Raw genomic sequence first — 18,935 nt, forward strand, 5'->3', positions numbered from 1 at the left:
CCGTCATACAGTGATGATGTCACCGACCCCGTCATACAGTGATGATGTCACCGACCCCGTCATACAGTGATGATCTCACCGACCCCGTCATACAGTGATGATCTCACGACCCCGTCATACAGTGATGATGTCACCGACCCCATCATACAGTGATGATGTCACCGACCCCATCATACAGTGATGATGTCACCGACCCCGTCATACAGTAATGATGTCACCGACCCCATTATACAGTGATGATGTCACTGCCCCCATTATACAGTGGTGATGTCACCGCCCCCCATTATACAGTGATGATATCACCGCCCCCGTCATACAGTGATGACATCACTGCCCCCATTATACAGAGATGATGTCACTGCCCCCATTATACAGTGATGATGTCACTGCCCCGTCATACAGTGATGATGTCACCGACCCCGTCATACAGTGATGATGTCACTGCCCCCATTATACAGTGGTGATGTCACCGCCCCCCATTATACAGTGATGATGTCACCGCTTCCCATTATACAGTGATGATGTCACTGCCCCCATTATACAGAAATGATGTCACTGCCCCCATTATACAGTGATGATGTCACCGCCCCCATTATACAGTGATGATATCACTGCCCCCATTATACAGAGTTGATGTCACTGCCCCCATTATACAGTGATGATGTCACTGCCCCGTCATACAGTGATGATGTCACCAACCCCGTCATACACTGATGATGTCACCGACCCCCATTATACAGTGATGATGTCATCGACTCCGTCATACAGTGATGATGTCACCAACCCCGTCATACAGTGATGATCTCACCGACCCCGTCATACAGTGATGATGTCACCGCCCCCCATTATACAGTGATGATGTCACCGCCCCTGTCATACAGTGATGATATCACTGCCCCCATTATACAGAGATGATGTCACTGCCCCATTATACAGTGATGATGTCACTGCCCCGTCATACAGTGATGATGTCACCGACCCCGTCATACAGTGATATCACTGCCCCCATTATACAATGATGATGTCACTGCCCCCATTATACAGAGATGATGTCACTGCCCCCATTATACAGAGATGATGTCACTGCCCCCATTATAAAGTGATGATGTCACTGCCCCGTCATACACTGATGATGTCACCGACCCCCATTATACAGTGATGATGTCATCGACTCCGTCATACAGTGATGATGTCACCGACCCGTCATACAGTAATGATGTCACCGCTCCCATTATACAGTGATGTCACCAACCCCGTCATACAGTGATGATGTCACCGACCCCGTCATACAGTGATGATGTTACCAACCCCGTCATGCAGTGATGATGTCACCGACCCCGTCATACAGTGATGATGTCACCGACCCCGTCATACAGTGATGATGTCACCGCCCCCCATTATACAGTGATGATGTCACCGACTCCGTCATACAGTGATGATGTCACCGACCCCGTCATACAGAGATGATGTCACCGACCCCGTCATACAGTGATGATGTCACCAACCCCGTCATACAGTAATGATGTCACCACCCCGTCATACAGTGATGATGTCACCGCCCCGTCATACAGTGATGATGTCACCGCCCCATTATACAGTGATGATGTCACCGACTCCGTCATACAGTGATGATGTCACCGACCCCATCATACAGAGATGATTTCACCGACCCCGTCATACAGTGATGATGTCACCGCCCCGTCATACAGTGATGATGTCACCGCCCCCATTATACAGTGATGATCTCACCGACCCCGTCATACAGTGATGATGTCACCGACCCATCATACAGTGATGATGTCACCGCCCCCCTTATACAGTGATGATGTCACCGCCCCCCATTATACAGTGATGATATCATCGACTCCGTCATACAGTGATGTCACCGACCCCCATTATACAGTGATGATGTCATCGACTCCGTCATACAGTGATGATGTCACCGACCCCGTCATACAGTGATGATGTCACTGCCCCATTATACAGTGATGATGTCACCAACCCCGTCATACAGTGATGATGTCACCGACCCCGTCATACAGTGATGATCTCACCGACCCCGTCATACAGTGATGATGTCACTGCCCCCATTATACAGTGGTGATGTCACCGCCCCCCATTATACAGTGATGATATCACCGCCCCCGTCATTCAGTGATGACATCACTGCCCCCATTATACAGAGATGATGTCACTGCCCCATTATACAGTGATGATGTCACTGCCCCGTCATACAGTGATGATGTCACCGACCCCGTCATACAGTGATGATGTCACTGCCCCCATTATACAGTGGTGATGTCACCGCCCCCCATTATACAGTGATGATGTCACCGCTTCCCATTATACAGTGATGATGTCACTGCCCCCATTATACAGAAATGATGTCACTGCCCCCATTATACAGTGATGATGTCACCGCCCCATTATACAGTGATGATGTCACCGCCCCCCATTATACAGTGATGATATCACTGCCCCCATTATACAGAGTTGATGTCACTGCCCCCATTATACAGTGATGATGTCACTGCCCCGTCATACAGTGATGATGTCACCAACCCCGTCATACACTGATGATGTCACCGACCCCCATTATACAGTGATGATGTCATCGACTCCGTCATACAGTGATGATGTCACCAACCCCGTCATACAGTGATGATCTCACTGACCCCGTCATACAGTGATGATGTCACTGCCCCCATTATACAGTGGTGATGTCACCGCCCCCCATTATACAGTGATGATGTCACCGCCCCTGTCATACAGTGATGATATCACTGCCCCCATTATACAGAGATGATGTCACTGCCCCATTATACAGTGATGATGTCACTGCCCCGTCATACAGTGATGATGTCACCGACCCCGTCATACAGTGATGATATCACTGCCCCCATTATACAATGATGATGTCACTGCCCCCATTATACAGAGATGATGTCACTGCCCCCATTATACAGAGATGATGTCACTGCCCCCATTATAAAGTGATGATGTCACTGCCCCGTCATACACTGATGATGTCACCGACCCCCATTATACAGTGATGATGTCATCGACTCCGTCATACAGTGATGATGTCACCGACCCCGTCATACAGTGATGATGTCACTGCCCCCGTCATACAGTGATGATGTCACCGACCCCGTCATACAGTGATGATCTCACCGACCCCGTCATACAGTGATGATGTCACCGACCCCGTCATACTGTGATGATGTCACCGACCCGTCATACAGTAATGATGTCACCGCCCCCATTATACAGTGATGTCACCAACCCCGTCATACAGTGATGATGTCACCGACCCCGTCATACAGTGATGATGTTACCAACCCCGTCATGCAGTGATGATGTCACCGACCCCGTCATACAGTGATGATGTCACCGATCCCGTCATACAGTGATGATGTCACCGACCCCGTCATACAGTGATGATGTCACCGCCCCCCATTATACAGTGATGATGTCACCGACTCCGTCATACAGTGATGATGTCACCGACCCCGTCATACAGAGATGATGTCACCGACCCCGTCATACAGTGATGATGTCACCAACCCCGTCATACAGTAATGATGTCACCGCCCCGTCATACAGTGATGATGTCACCGCCCCGTCATACAGTGATGATGTCACCGCCCCATTATACAGTGATGATGTCACCGACTCCGTCATACAGTGATGATGTCACCGCCCCATCATACAGAGATGATTTCACCGACCCCGTCATACAGTGATGATGTCACCGCCCCGTCATACAGTGATGATGTCACCGCCCCCATTATACAGTGATGATGTCACCGACCCCGTCATACAGTAATGTCACCGACCCATCATACAGTGATGATGTCACCGCCCCCATTATACAGTGATGATGTCACCGCCCCCCATTATACAGTGATGATGTCATCGACTCCGTCATACAGTGATGTCACCGACCCCCATTATACAGTGATGATGTCATCGACTCCGTCATACAGTGATGATGTCACCGACCCCGTCATACAGTGATGATGTCACTGCCCCATTATACAGTGATGATGTCACCAACCCCGTCATACAGTGATGATGTCACCGACCCCGTCATACAGTGATGATCTCACCGACCCCGTCATACAGTGATGATGTCACTGCCCCCATTATACAGTGGTGATGTCACCGCCCCCCATTATACAGTGATGATATCACCGCCCCCGTCATACAGTGATGACATCACTGCCCCCATTATACAGAGATGATGTCACTGCCCCCATTATACAGTGATGATGTCACTGCCCCGTCATACAGTGATGATGTCACCGACCTCGTCATACAGTGATGATGTCACTGCCCCCATTATACAGTGGTGATGTCACCGCCCCCCATTATACAGTGATGATGTCACCGCTTCCCATTATACAGTGATGATGTCACTGCCCCATTATACAGTGATGATGTCACCGCCCCCATTATACAGTGATGATGTCACCGCCCCCCATTATACAGAGATGATGTCACTGTCCCCATTATACAGTGATGATGTCACTGCCCCGTCATACAGTGATGATGTCACCAACCCCGTCATACACTGATGATGTCACCGACCCCGTCATACAGTGATGATGTCACTGCCCCCATTATACAGTGATGATGTCATCGACTCCGTCATACAGTGATGATGTCACCGACCCCCATTATACAGTGATGATGTCACCAACCCCGTCATACAGTGATGATCTCACCGACCCCGTCATACAGTGATGATGTCACTGCCCCCATTATACAGTGGTGATGTCACCGCCCCCCATTATACAGTGATGATGTCACCGCCCCCGTCATACAGTGATGATATCACTGCCCCCATTATACAGAGATGATGTCACTGCCCCATTATACAGTGATGATGTCACTGCCCCGTCATACAGTGATGATGTCACCGACCCCGTCATACAGTGATATCACTGCCCCCATTATACAATGATGATGTCACTGCCCCCATTATACAATGATGATGTCACTGCCCCCATTATACAGAGATGATGTCACTGCCCCCATTATACAGTGATGATGTCACTGCCCCGTCATACACTGATGATGTCACCGACCCCCATTATACAGTGATGATGTCATCGACTCCGTCATACAGTGATGATGTCACCGACCTCCATTATATAGTGATGATGTCACCGCCCCATTATACAGTGATGATGTCATCGACTCCGTCATACAGTGATGATCTCACCGCCCTCCATTATATAGTGATGATGTCACCGCCCCATTATACAGTGATGATGTCACTGCCCCATTATACAGAGATGATGTCACTGCCCCATTATACAGTGATGATGTCACTGCCCCGTCATACAGTGATGATGTCACCGACCCCGTCATACAGTGATGATATCACTGCCCCCATTATACAATGATGATGTCACTGCCCCCATTATACAATGATGATGTCACTGCCCCCATTATACAGAGATGATGTCACTGCCCCCATTATACAGTGATGATGTCACTGCCCCGTCATACACTGATGATGTCACCGACCCCCATTATACAGTGATGATGTCATCGACTCCGTCATACAGTGATGATGTCACCGACCCCGTCATACAGTGATGATGTCACTGCCCCATTATACAGTGATGATGTCACCGACCCCGTCATACAGTGATGATCTCACCGACCCCGTCATACAGTGATGATGTCACTGCCCCCATTATACAGTGGTGATGTCACCGCCCCCCATTATACAGTGATGATGTCACCGCCCCCGTCATACAGTGATGATATCACTGCCCCCATTATACAGAGATGATGTCACTGCCCCATTATACAGTGATGATGTCACTGCCCCGTCATACAGTGATGATGTCACCGACCCCGTCATACAGTGATGATCTCACCGCCCTCCATTATATAGTGATGATGTCACCGCCCCATTATACAGTGATGATGTCACTGCCCCATTATACAGAGATGATGTCACTGCCCCATTATACAGTGATGATGTCACTGCCCCGTCATACAGTGATGATGTCACCGACCCCGTCATACAGTGATGATATCACTGCCCCCATTATACAATGATGATGTCACTGCCCCCATTATACAATGATGATGTCACTGCCCCCATTATACAGAGATGATGTCACTGCCCCCATTATACAGTGATGATGTCACTGCCCCGTCATACACTGATGATGTCACCGACCCCCATTATACAGTGATGATGTCATCGACTCCGTCATACAGTGATGATGTCACCGACCCCGTCATACAGTGATGATGTCACTGCCCCATTATACAGTGATGATGTCACCGACCCCGTCATACAGTGATGATCTCACCGACCCCGTCATACAGTGATGATGTCACTGCCCCATTATACAGTGGTGATGTCACCGCCCCCCATTATACAGTGATGATGTCACCGCCCCCGTCATACAGTGATGATATCACTGCCCCCATTATACAGAGATGATGTCACTGCCCCCATTATACAGAGATGATGTCACTGCCCCATTATACAGTGATGATGTCACCAACCCCGTCATACAGTGATGATGTCACCGACCCCGTCATACAGTGATGATGTCACTGTCCCCATTATACAGTGGTGATGTCACCGCCCCCCATTATACAGTGATGATGTCACTGCCCCATTATACAGAGATGATGTCACTGCCCCCATTATACAGTGATGATGTCACTGCCCCCATTATACAGTGATGATGTCACTGCCCCCATTATACAGTGATGATGTCACCGCCCCCCATTATACAGTGATGATATCACTGCCCCCATTATACAGTGATGATGTCACTGCCCCCATTATACAGTGATGATGTCACCGCCCCCATTATACAGTGGTGATGTCACCGCCCCCCATTATACAGTGATGATGTCACCGCTTCCCATTATACAGTGATGATGTCACTGCCCCATTATACAGTGATGATGTCACCGCTTCCCATTATACAGTGATGATGTCACTGCCCCCATTATACAGAGATGATGTCACTGCCCCCATTATACAGTGATGATGTCACCGCCCCCCATTATACAGTGATGATATCACTGCCCCCATTATACAATGATGATGTCACTGCCCCCATTATACAGAGATGATGTCACTGCCCCCATTATACAGTGATGATGTCACCGTCCCCCATTATACAGTGATGATATCACTGCTCCCATTATACAGAGATGATGTCACTGCCCCGTCATACAGTGATCATGTCACCAACCCCGTCATACAGTGATGATGTCACTGCCCCGTCATACAGTGATGATGTCACCAACCCCGTCATACACTGATGATGTCACCGACCCCCATTATACAGTGATGATGTCACTGCCCCCATTATACAGAGATGATGTCACTGCCCCGTCATACAGTGATGATGTCACCGACCCCGTCATACAGTGATGATATCACTGCCCCCATTATACAATGATGATGTCACTGCCCCCATTATACAGAGATGATGTCACTGCCCCCATTATACAGTGATGATGTCACTGCCCCGTCATACACTGATGATGTCACCGACCCCCATTATACAGTGATGATGTCACCGACCCCGTCATACAGTGATGATCTCACCGACCCCGTCATACAGTGATGATGTCACTGCCCCCATTATACAGTGGTGATGTCACCGCCCCCCATTATACAGTGATGATGTCACCGCCCCCGTCATACAGTGATGATATCACTGCCCCCATTATACAGAGATGATGTCACTGCCCCCATTATACAGAGATGATGTCACTGCCCCCATTATACAGAGATGATGTCACTGCCCCGTCATACAGTGATGATGTCACCGACCCCGTCATACAGTGATGATGTCACTGCCCCCATTATACAGTGGTGATGTCACCGCCCCCCATTATACAGTGATGATGTCACTGCCCCATTATACAGAGATGATGTCACTGCCCCCATTATACAGTGATGATGTCACTGCCCCATTATACAGTGATGATGTCACTGCCCCCATTATACAGTGATGATGTCACTGCCCCCATTATACAGAGATGATGTCACTGCCCCATTATACAGTGATGATGTCACTGCCCCCATTATACAGTGATGATGTCACCGCCCCCATTATACAGTGATGATGTCACTGCCCCGTCATACAGTGATGATGTCACTGCCCCCATTATACAGTGGTGATGTCACCGCCCCCCATTATACAGTGATGATGTCACTGCCCCATTATACAGAGATGATGTCACTGCCCCCATTATACAGTGATGATGTCACTGCCCCATTATACAGAGATGATGTCACTGCCCCCATTATACAGTGATGATGTCACTGCCCCCATTATACAGAGATGATGTCACTGCCCCATTATACAGTGATGATGTCACTGCCCCCATTATACAGTGATGATGTCACCGCCCCCATTATACAGTGGTGATGTCACCGCCCCCCATTATACAGTGATGATGTCACCGCTTCCCATTATACAGTGATGATGTCACTGCCCCATTATACAGTGATGATGTCACCGCTTCCCATTATACAGTGATGATGTCACCGCCCTCCATTATACAGTGATGATGTCACCGCCCCATTATACAGTGATGATGTCACTGCCCCCATTATACAGAGATGATGTCACTGCCCCATTATACAGTGATGATGTCACCGCCCCCCATTATACAGTGATGATATCACTGCCCCCATTATACAATGATGATGTCACTGCCCCCATTATACAGAGATGATGTCACTGCCCCCATTATACAGTGATGATGTCACTGCCCCCATTATACAGTGATGATGTCACCGCCCCCCATTATACAGTGATGATATCACTGCTCCCATTATACAGAGATGATGTCACTGCCCCGTCATACACTGATGATGTCACCGACCCCCATTATACAGTGATGATGTCATCGACTCCGTCATACAGTGATGATGTCACCGACCCCGTCATACAGTGATGATGTCACTGCCCCCATTATACAGTGATGATGTCACCAACCCCGTCATACAGTGATGATCTCACCGACCCCGTCATACAGTGATGATGTCACTGCCCCCATTATACAGTGGTGATGTCACCGCCCCCCATTATACAGTGATGATGTCACCGCCCCCATTATACAGAGATGATGTCACCGCTCCCCATTATACAGTGATGATGTCACTGCCCCATTATACAGTGATGATGTCACTGCCCCGTCATACAGTGATGATGTCACCGACCCCGTCATACAGTGATGATGTCACCGCCCTCCATTATACAGTGATGATGTCACTGCCCCATTATACAGAGATGATGTCACTGCCCCCATTATACAGTGATGATGTCACTGCCCCCATTATACAGAGATGATGTCACTGCCCCCATTATACAGTGATGATGTCACTGCCCCCATTATACAGTGATGATGTCACTGCCCCCATTATACAGAGATGATGTCACTGCCCCCATTATACAGTGATGATGTCACTGCCCCGTCATACACTGATGATGTCACCGACCCCCATTATACAGTGATGATGTCATCGACTCCGTCATACAGTGATGTCACCGACCCCGTCATACAGTGATGATGTCACTGCCCCATTATACAGTGATGATGTCACTGCCCCATTATACAGTGATGATGTCACTGCCCCCATTATACAGTGATGATATCACCAACCCCGTCATACAGTGATGATCTCACCGACCCCGTCATACAGTGATGATGTCACTGCCCCGATAATACAGTGGTGATGTCACCGCCCCCCATTATACAGTGATGATGTCACCGCCCCCGTCATACAGTGATGATGTCACCGACCCCGTCATACAGTGATGATGTCACTGCCCCCATTATACAGTGATGAAGTCACCGCCCTCCATTATACAGTGATGATGTCACTGCCCCCATTATACAGAGATGATGTCACTGCCCCCATTATACAGTGATGATGTCACTGCCCCGTCATACAGTGATGATATCACCAACCCCGTCATACAGTGATGATCTCACCGACCCCGTCATACAGTGATGATGTCACTGCCCCCATTATACAGTGATGATGTCACTGCCCCGTCATACAGTGGTGATGTCACCGCCCCCCATTATACAGTGATGATGTCACCGCTTCCCATTATACAGTGATGATGTCACTGCCCCATTATACAGTGATGATGTCACCGCTTCCCATTATACAGTGATGATGTCACTGCCCCCATTATACAGAGATGATGTCACTGCCCCCATTATACAGTGATGATGTCACTGCCCCGTCATACAGTGATGATGTCACCAACCCCGTCATACACTGATGATGTCACCGACCCCCATTATACAGTGATGGTGTCATCGACTCCGTCATACAGTGATGATGTCACCGACCCCGTCATACAGTGATGATGTCACTGCCCCCATTATACAGTGGTGCTGTCACCGCCCCCCATTATACAGTGATGGTGTCATCGACTCCGTCATACAGTGATGATGTCACCGACCCCGTCATACAGTGATGATGTCACTGCCCCCATTATACAGTGATGATGTCACCAACCCCGTCATACAGTGATGATCTCACCGACCCCGTCATACAGTGATGATGTCACTGCCCCCATTATACAGTGGTGATGTCACCGCCCCCCATTATACAGTGATGATGTCACCGCTCCCCATTATACAGTGATGATGTCACTGCCCCATTATACAGAGATGATGTCACTGCCCCCATTATACAGTGATGTCACCGCCCCCCATTATACAGTGATGATATCACAGCCCCCATTATACAGTGATGATGTCACTGCCCCATCATACAGTGATGATGTCACCGACCCCGTCATACATTGATGATGTCACTGCCCCCATTATACAGTGGTGATGTCACCTCCCCCATTATACAGTGATGATGACACAGTCCCCATTATACAGTGATGATGTCACCGCCCCCCATTATACAGTGGTGATGTCACCGCCCCCATTATACAGTGGTGATGTCCCCGCCCCCATTATACAGTGATGATGTCACCGCCCCCATTATACAGTGATGATGACACAGTCCCCATTATACAGTGATGATGTCACCGCCCCCCATTATACAGTGGTGATGTCAGCGCCCCCCATTATACAGTGATGATGTCACAGTCCCCATTATACAGTGGTGATGTCAGCGCCCCCCATTATACAGTGATGATGTCACAATCCCCATTATACAGTGATGATGTCACCGCCCCCATTATACAGTGATGATGTCACCAACCCCGTCATACAGTGATGATGTCATCGACCCCGTCATACAGTGATGATGTCACTGCCCCCATTATACAGTGGTGATGTCACCGACCCCCATTATACAGTGGTGATGTCACCGCCCCCCATTATACAGTGATGATGTCACTGCCCCAATTACACAGTGATGATGTCACCGCCCCCCATTATACAGTGGTGATGTCACCGCCCCCCATTATACAGTGATGTCACCGCCCCCCATTATACAGTGATGATGTCACTGCCCCCCATTATACAGTGATGTCACTACCCCCCATTACACAGTGGTGATGTCACCGCCCCCCCATTATACAGTGATGATGTCACCGCCCCCCATTATACAGTGGTGATGTCACCGCTCCCCATTATACAGTGATGTCACCGTCCCATTATACAGTGATGATGTCACCACCCCCATTATACAGTGATGATGTCACTGCCCCATTATACAGTGATGATGTCACTGCCCCCATTATACAGTGATGATATCACTGCCCCCATTATACAGTGATGATGTCACCGCCCCCCATTATACAGTGGTGATGTCACCGCCCCCCATTATACAGTGGTGATGTCACCGCCCCCCATTATACAGTGATGATGTCATCGCCCCATTATACAGTGATGATGTCACCACCCCCCATTATACAGTGATTATGTCACCGCCCCATTATACAGTGATGATGTCACTGCCCCATTATACAGTGATATCACTGCCCCCATTATACAGTGATGATGTCACCGCCCTCCATTATACAGTGATGATGTCACTGCCCCATTATACAGTGATGATGTCACCACCCCCCATTATACAGTGGTGATGTCACCGCCCCATTATACGGTGATGATATCACCGCCAGTGGAAGTGTGACAGTTTGAGCCAAGGCCGCCCCGATCGCGGATACCTATGAGGCCAACCGCACACCAGAGGTGCGGAAGTCAGCCGCTGCCAGCTGGAAAGGGGGTAAGCAGACAACCACCCCCACTGTCCCAGCCAGCCGGCCCTCAGGGGGTCCTGCCCCATCCTCCAGCACCTGGCCCGCATTTGACCCCCATAAGTGCTATACTTGTGACCAAGCGGGTCACATCAGCCTTGCCTGCCCGGAGAAGCAGAAGATGAACCCCACACCTGAGGCCCCCGGGCCTACTGCAGCCATTTTTTTCGTGGGCGGGGTGGTTGGCCGGGCCGGGAGAACTTACAACCAGTTACTGTTGGCCTTAAGGACACTGGCGCAGAACGTACCCTCATCTGCCCCGAGTTCGTGTTACCAGAAGAACTCATTCCTGGGAAGACTCTGACTGTCACCAGGTTTGGAGGTGTTCGCCGTCCCAAACCGATGGCCCGAGTTTTCCTGGACTGTGGTGCAGGGAGGGGGTTAAGGGAAGTGGGGTTGTTGGAGAATCCCCCACTAATGTGCTATTGGGAACTGATCTGGGACAGTTGGTTGTCGTAAGTAAGTTTCTTCTTTAATCCTTATTATTTTATGTAACTGCATATATATTGTAATGTCTCCTTTGTAAAATCTTATATATTTTTCATAAACACTGCCTCCCTTTTTGGATTAAACATAAAATTTAGTAGTCCTGTTTCTTTTGTCCTGTAATTGTTCACTCCACCCAAAGCCATATACGCTACTAAAGCGCAGGCGTCCGGCCAGGCCTATATTATATTTCAAATCTGGCCGGTGGTGGCAGCAAATAATAATCAGACTAAAGCTGACAGTGACCGTATGGGGGCGTATACACATATTCCAAGTGTTGGAATCTGGAGGTGTGACGCCATACGCTCACTGGCCGCTTGCCGCTACCTAAGTAGTGAGGGGGTCGGGATAGTGTGCCCGCGAATCCATGACGAAATTTTGACAAAGTGACGGCAGCGGTGAGATACTGCGCGATTTCCCCGGTGTCGTCGCTGTGGAACACCTGACAGTCCCCATTATACAGTGATGATGTCACCCAATGATGACATCATACAGGACACAGCCCCCACTTATACAGTGATGACTCACCCTTGTTGGGGGGCTTCTCCCCCTGCGCTCCGGGTGGAGGTGACGAGCGGCTCCGCCATTTTCCGGCCTCCTCTGTAAGATATAATTGAATCCCTGAGCCTTAAGTACAGAATGAGGGGCCGTATATGGCGGGTGCAGTGGCGAGGGTCCTACCTGCTCCAACCCCAGGCAGATTCTCTTTGGATTGTGACTGCCATTCTGGTGTCTCTGCTGTGTGAGGAGAGGAGAAGGTTACGAGTCAGCGGGAAGGACTACAGCTCCCAGCATGGACAGGGAGAACAGGTGGCGCTCTTACCCATCTGGCCGACCTGGGACTTCACCACCTCTTTCAGGCGCACTGCGTTCTTGTAGATGCTCTGCAGCAATTTATCATCAAACTCTGTCTTTGGCTTGAACGGCTCCTTAGAGGTCACGTCCTTCACCTTATTCGCCTTCTACACACCGAGGAGATGGAAGAAATGACAACAATCTGCAGAGAGGACAAGTGCGAGCTGCTGCAGGGGGCGAGAGTCACCCCGAAACCCCACATAGGACATATATAGAAAGCTTCACAGCCTATTATACTCCAGAGCTGCGCTCACTATTCTGCGGGTGGAGTCACTGTGTACATGTCACGGGTGTGTCAGAAGTGACAGACAGTCGCCCTGCAGTGGGTTGCAGGAGATCTCTATGTTTGGCATTGCAGACACCTTCTTAGAGGCTGTCTCTAGGACCCAGCGGCTACCTTCCTCTGGCTAATTAACACCCTGGCCTGGATGTATAAATACCTGCTGTGGGTCAGAGGGAGGTGCCGGTGATATTCATTACTCCTTGTGAAGGCTTGAGCAAGAGCAGCACTTCTTCTTCTCTGGAGCTAAGGACGTCTGCACATTTGTCTGGAGTCGTCTAAAGCTAAGCAATTTCCCCCTGTTTTTCCTCCATTGTTGCGTTTAGTGTGTAGTAGGGATCGACTAGTGCTCATCTCCTCCCTTCCCTAGCCTTAGTCAAACGCCAGGGAAAATCAGGGCGAGGAACACGTGTGGCGATTGGTGAAGAGCCAATACAGGGACGTTGGGGGAGACAGGGTGACGCTAGACCAGACTAGGACGTCTCCACTTCCCCTTTCCCTCTTCTCTTTGTGTTGTCTTTCCCACACCTTGCGTGACAGTACATACGTTACATTACTGATCCTGAGTTACCTCCTGTATTTTCCTCCAGAGCTGCACTCACTATTCTGCTGGCTGGTTGTAGTCCTCACCTTCAGGAACTGGAGGTCGTCCTGCTCCTGGAGGAGGCTCTGCACTCTACTCCTCATCCTCTCGTACTCCTGCCGTTTCTTCCTCAGGACGCTCTGTGTGTAGGTGAATTTGCTGGTGAGTCTCTTCTCCTCCTCTTCGATCCTGGCCATGGATCGGCTGCGCTCCTCATCGATCAGACCCTTGATCTCCTCGTACTCGTCCTCCAGAAGCTTTTTCTTCTTTCTGGTGATTTCCTAACAAATAAGGAATAATGAGTGGGTATGCCGTTCCTCAGGGGTGGGGCCAATGCCAGGCTCCGCCCACTCACCAGCAGCTGCCTCTGCTCGCTCTGCACCTCCTCCGCTGTACTCGTCGCCTTCTCAATCTTCTGGTTCATTGATCTCAAGACATTCATGTAATGAAGCTGGAAGGAGAAGAGAAGCCAGGGACATCAAGACACCGAGGTATATATATATATATATATGTGTTATACGCGGTGTCCTCCTCCTCTACGTGTTATACGCGGTCTCCTCCTCCTCTACGTGTTATACGCGGTGTCCTCCTCCTCTACGTGTTATACGCGGTGTCCTCCTCCTCTACGTGTTATACGCGGTGTCCTCCTCCTCTACGTGTTATACGCGGTGTCCTCCTCCTCTACGTGTTATACGCGGTGTCCTCCTCCTCTACGTGTTATACGCGGTGTCCTCCTCCTCTACGTGTTATACTCGGTGTCCTCCTCCTCTACGTGTTATACTCGGTGTCCTCCTCCTCTACGTGTTATACGCGGTGTCCTCCTCCTCTACGTGTTATACGCGGTCTCCTCCTCCTCTACGTGTTATACGCGGTGTTCTCCTCCTCTACGTGTTATACTCGGTGTCCTCCTCCTCTACGTGTTATACGCGGTGTCCTCCTCCTCTACGTGTTATACGCGGTGTCCTCCTCCTCTACGTGTTATACGCGGTGTCCTCCTCCTCTACGTGTTATACTCGGTGTCCTCCTCCTCTACGTGTTATACGCGGTCTCCTCCTCCTCTACGTGTTATACGCGGTCTCCTCCTCCTCTACGTGTTATACGCGGTCTCCTCCTCCTCTACGTGTTATACGCGGTCTCCTCCTCCTCTACGTGTTATACGCGGTCTCCTCCTCCTCTACGTGTTATACGCGGTGTTCTCCTCCTCTACGTGTTATACTCGGTCTCCTCCTCCTCTACGTGTTATACGCGGTCTCCTCCTCCTCTACGTGTTATACGCGGTCTCCTCCTCCTCTACGTGTTATACGCGGTCTCCTCCTCCTCTACGTGTTATACGCGGTGTTCTCCTCCTCTACGTGTTATACTCGGTGTCCTCCTCCTCTACGTGTTATACGCGGTGTCCTCCTCCTCTACGTGTTATACGCGGTGTCCTCCTCCTCTACGTGTTATACGCGGTGTCCTCCTCCTCTACGTGTTATACTCGGTGTCCTCCTCCTCTACGTGTTATACGCGGTCTCCTCCTCCTCTACGTGTTATACGCGGTCTCCTCCTCCTCTACGTGTTATACGCGGTGTCCTCCTCCTCTACGTGTTATACGCGGTGTCCTCCTCCTCTACGTGTTATACGCGGTGTCCTCCTCCTCTACGTGTTATACGCGGTGTCCTCCTCCTCTACGTGTTATACGCGGTGTCCTCCTCCTCTACGTGTTATACGCGGTGTCCTCCTCCTCTACGTGTTATACTCGGTGTCCTCCTCCTCTACGTGTTATACGCGGTGTCCTCCTCCTCTACGTGTTATACTCGGTGTTCTCCTCCTCTACGTGTTATACGCGGTGTCCTCCTCCTCTACGTGTTATACGCGGTGTCCTCCTCCTCTACGTGTTATACGCGGTGTTCTCCTCCTCTACGTGTTATACTCGGTGTCCTCCTCCTCTACGTGTTATACGCGGTGTCCTCCTCCTCTACGTGTTATACGCGGTGTCCTCCTCCTCTACGTGTTATACGCGGTGTCCTCCTCCTCTACGTGTTATACGCGGTGTCCTCCTCCTCTACGTGTTATACACAGTGTCCTCCTCCTCCTCTACGTGTTATACACGGTGTCCTCCTCCTCTACGTGTTATACACGGTGTTCTCCTGATGTGCACTGTATACGGGGGGCCTCACCTCCTGCTGGGGTACAGGATATGATGTGCACTAGATACGGGGGTCTCACCTCCTGCTGGGGTACAGGATATGATATGCACTGCATACCAGGGTATTACCTCCTGCAGGAGTACAGGACATGATGTGCACTGTATACGGGGGTCTCACCTCCTGCAGGAGTACAGGACATGATGTGCACTATATACGGGGGTCTCACCTCCAGCCGGGGTCAAGAACATGATGTGCACTGTATATAGGGGCCTTACCTCCTGCAGGAGTACAGGACATGATGTGCACTGTATACGGGGCCTCACCTCCTGCAAGGGTACAGGACATGATGTGCACTGTATATAGGGGCCTTACCTCCTGCAGGAGTACAGGACATGATGTGCACTGTATACGGGGGTCTCACCTCCTGCATGGGTACAGGAGATGATGTGCACTGTATATGGGGGTCTCACCTCCTGCAGGAGTACAGGACATGATGTGCACTGTATACGGGGGCCTCACCTCCTGTAGGGGTACAAGACAAGATGTGCACTGTATAGGGGGGCCTCACCTCCTGCAGGAGTACAGGACATGATGTGCACTGTATACGGGGGTCTCACCTCCTGCATGGGTACAGGAGATGATGTGCACTTTATATGGAGGTCTCACCTTCTGCAAGAGTACAAGACAAGATGTGCACTGTATAGGGGGGTCTCACCTCCTGCAGGAGTACAGGACATGATGTGCACTGTATACGGGGGCCTCACTTCCTGCAGGGGTACAGGACATGATGTGCACTGTATACGGGGGTCTTACCTCCTGCAGGGGTACAGGACATAATGTGCACTGCATATGGGGGTCTTACCTCCTTTTGCTGCTTGGCCTCTTGGAGGGGGTAGGTCTTGCAGACCTTGTGGTTCAGGGCGCAGTAGCAGCACACACACTGGCCGTGGTCCCAGCAGTAGTGGTCCATCAGCTTGTTGTGCTCCTCACACTTTCTCGCCTTCAGATCCCCCAGCGGTTGGCTGAGCAGGTGATCCAGGAAAGCCGGGCTCTGCAGGTGAGGCAGCAGGTGCTCCTGGCAGAAGGAGGCCATGCAGGTGAGGCAGGTCTTGGAGGCGGCCATCTTCCTGCAGCTGTCACACAGCACAGCCCCCATGTCTGTGGTCTTGGGCTCGTGGTCCTCATCCTCCTCCACCTCCTCATCCTCAGTTTGGTTATCAGGGTCTTCTTTCTGGACGGTCTTCAGCTGGCTCACTAGGTTAGTCAACACAGTGTTCTTCTTGAGTTCTGGCTTACTGGAGAAGACATCCCTGCACTGGGGGCAGCTGTACGAGGAGTCCTCGGCCCCCCTCCAGGTGAGGTCCAGGCACTGGAGGCAGAAGTTGTGGGCACAGGGCAGGGTGACCGGTGTGGTGAAGAGACTCAGACAGATGGAGCAGGTGAGCTCCTCCACCATTCCCTCTAGAGGCATTGCCATGGTGGACACGACCTACAGCCACGAGTTGTTGTCCTCTTTCTATAGATAGACAGCGACCTGCAACTTCGAGTCCTTCTCCTATAGACCACGACCTGCAGCCTTGAGTCCTTCTCCTATAGACCACGACCTGCAGCCTCGAGTCCTTCTCCTATAGACCACGACCTGCAACTTCGAGTCCTTCTCCTATAGACCACGATCTGCAGCCTCGAGTCCTTCTCCTATAGACCACAACCTGCAGCCTCGAGTCCTTCTCCTATAGACCACGACCTGCAGCCTCGAGTCCTTCTCCTATAGACCACGACCTGCAGCCTCGAGTCCTTCTCCTATAGACCACGACCTGCAGCCTCGAGTCCTTCTAATATAGACCACGACCTGCAGCCTCGAGTCCTTCTCCTATAGACCACGACCTGCAGCCTCGAGTCCTTCTCCTACAGACCACGACCTGCAGCCTCGAGTCCTTCTCCTACAGACCACGACCTGCAACTTCGAGTCCTTCTCCTATAGACCACGACCTGCAGCCACGAGTCCTCTTCCTTCTATGTATAGTGCAGCCCTGCCCTGTCCTCCTCCTCCTCCTCCTCCCATATACACACATGCCAAGGTTTCGATTCTCACTCTTTGACTCACAACTAGGAAGGGGAGGGGGAGGAGGATGTGGAAGAAACAGAGAGACCGCCCAAGGGAGGAAGAGACAGCTTAGCAGAAGAGACAGAGAGACAGTCTAGGAGAGGAGAAGACACCGACAGTGTACGAGAGGGTAGAATAAAGAGGATTTGCTGCCGAGAGGGACCACTTTAGATTCTAGTGGTTGGGACAGTGTATCTCCTTAGGTCCATTCTTGTGGTTGGGACTAGAGATGAGCGAATGTTTCAATGTT

At 50.6% G+C, this 18,935-nt stretch overlaps 1 protein-coding gene across 1 annotated transcript in view; it reads right to left on the reverse strand.

Moving 5' to 3' along the window:
• Positions 1-18,674, reverse strand: part of LOC141176393 (E3 ubiquitin/ISG15 ligase TRIM25-like) — a 67,854-nt gene extending 49,180 nt beyond the window's left edge. The window contains exons 1-6 of the mRNA XM_073660371.1: positions 17,444-18,674; positions 14,808-14,903; positions 14,500-14,733; positions 13,558-13,696; positions 13,416-13,472; positions 13,263-13,334 (exon numbers count right to left, since the gene is read on the reverse strand). Coding sequence (XP_073516472.1) covers positions 13,263-13,334; positions 13,416-13,472; positions 13,558-13,696; positions 14,500-14,733; positions 14,808-14,903; positions 17,444-18,058 — 1,213 coding nt within the window. The 5' untranslated portion in view covers positions 18,059-18,674. The remainder of the gene's footprint in view (positions 1-13,262; positions 13,335-13,415; positions 13,473-13,557; positions 13,697-14,499; positions 14,734-14,807; positions 14,904-17,443) is intronic.
• Between the last annotated feature and the right edge of the window lie 261 nt (positions 18,675-18,935).

This window comes from Phyllobates terribilis, unplaced genomic scaffold (assembly GCF_046119375.1).
Source record: "Phyllobates terribilis strain yellow unplaced genomic scaffold, ASM4611937v1 Scaffold_25__1_contigs__length_18738178, whole genome shotgun sequence".
In the NCBI taxonomy this organism is placed as follows: domain Eukaryota; kingdom Metazoa; phylum Chordata; class Amphibia; order Anura; family Dendrobatidae; genus Phyllobates; species Phyllobates terribilis.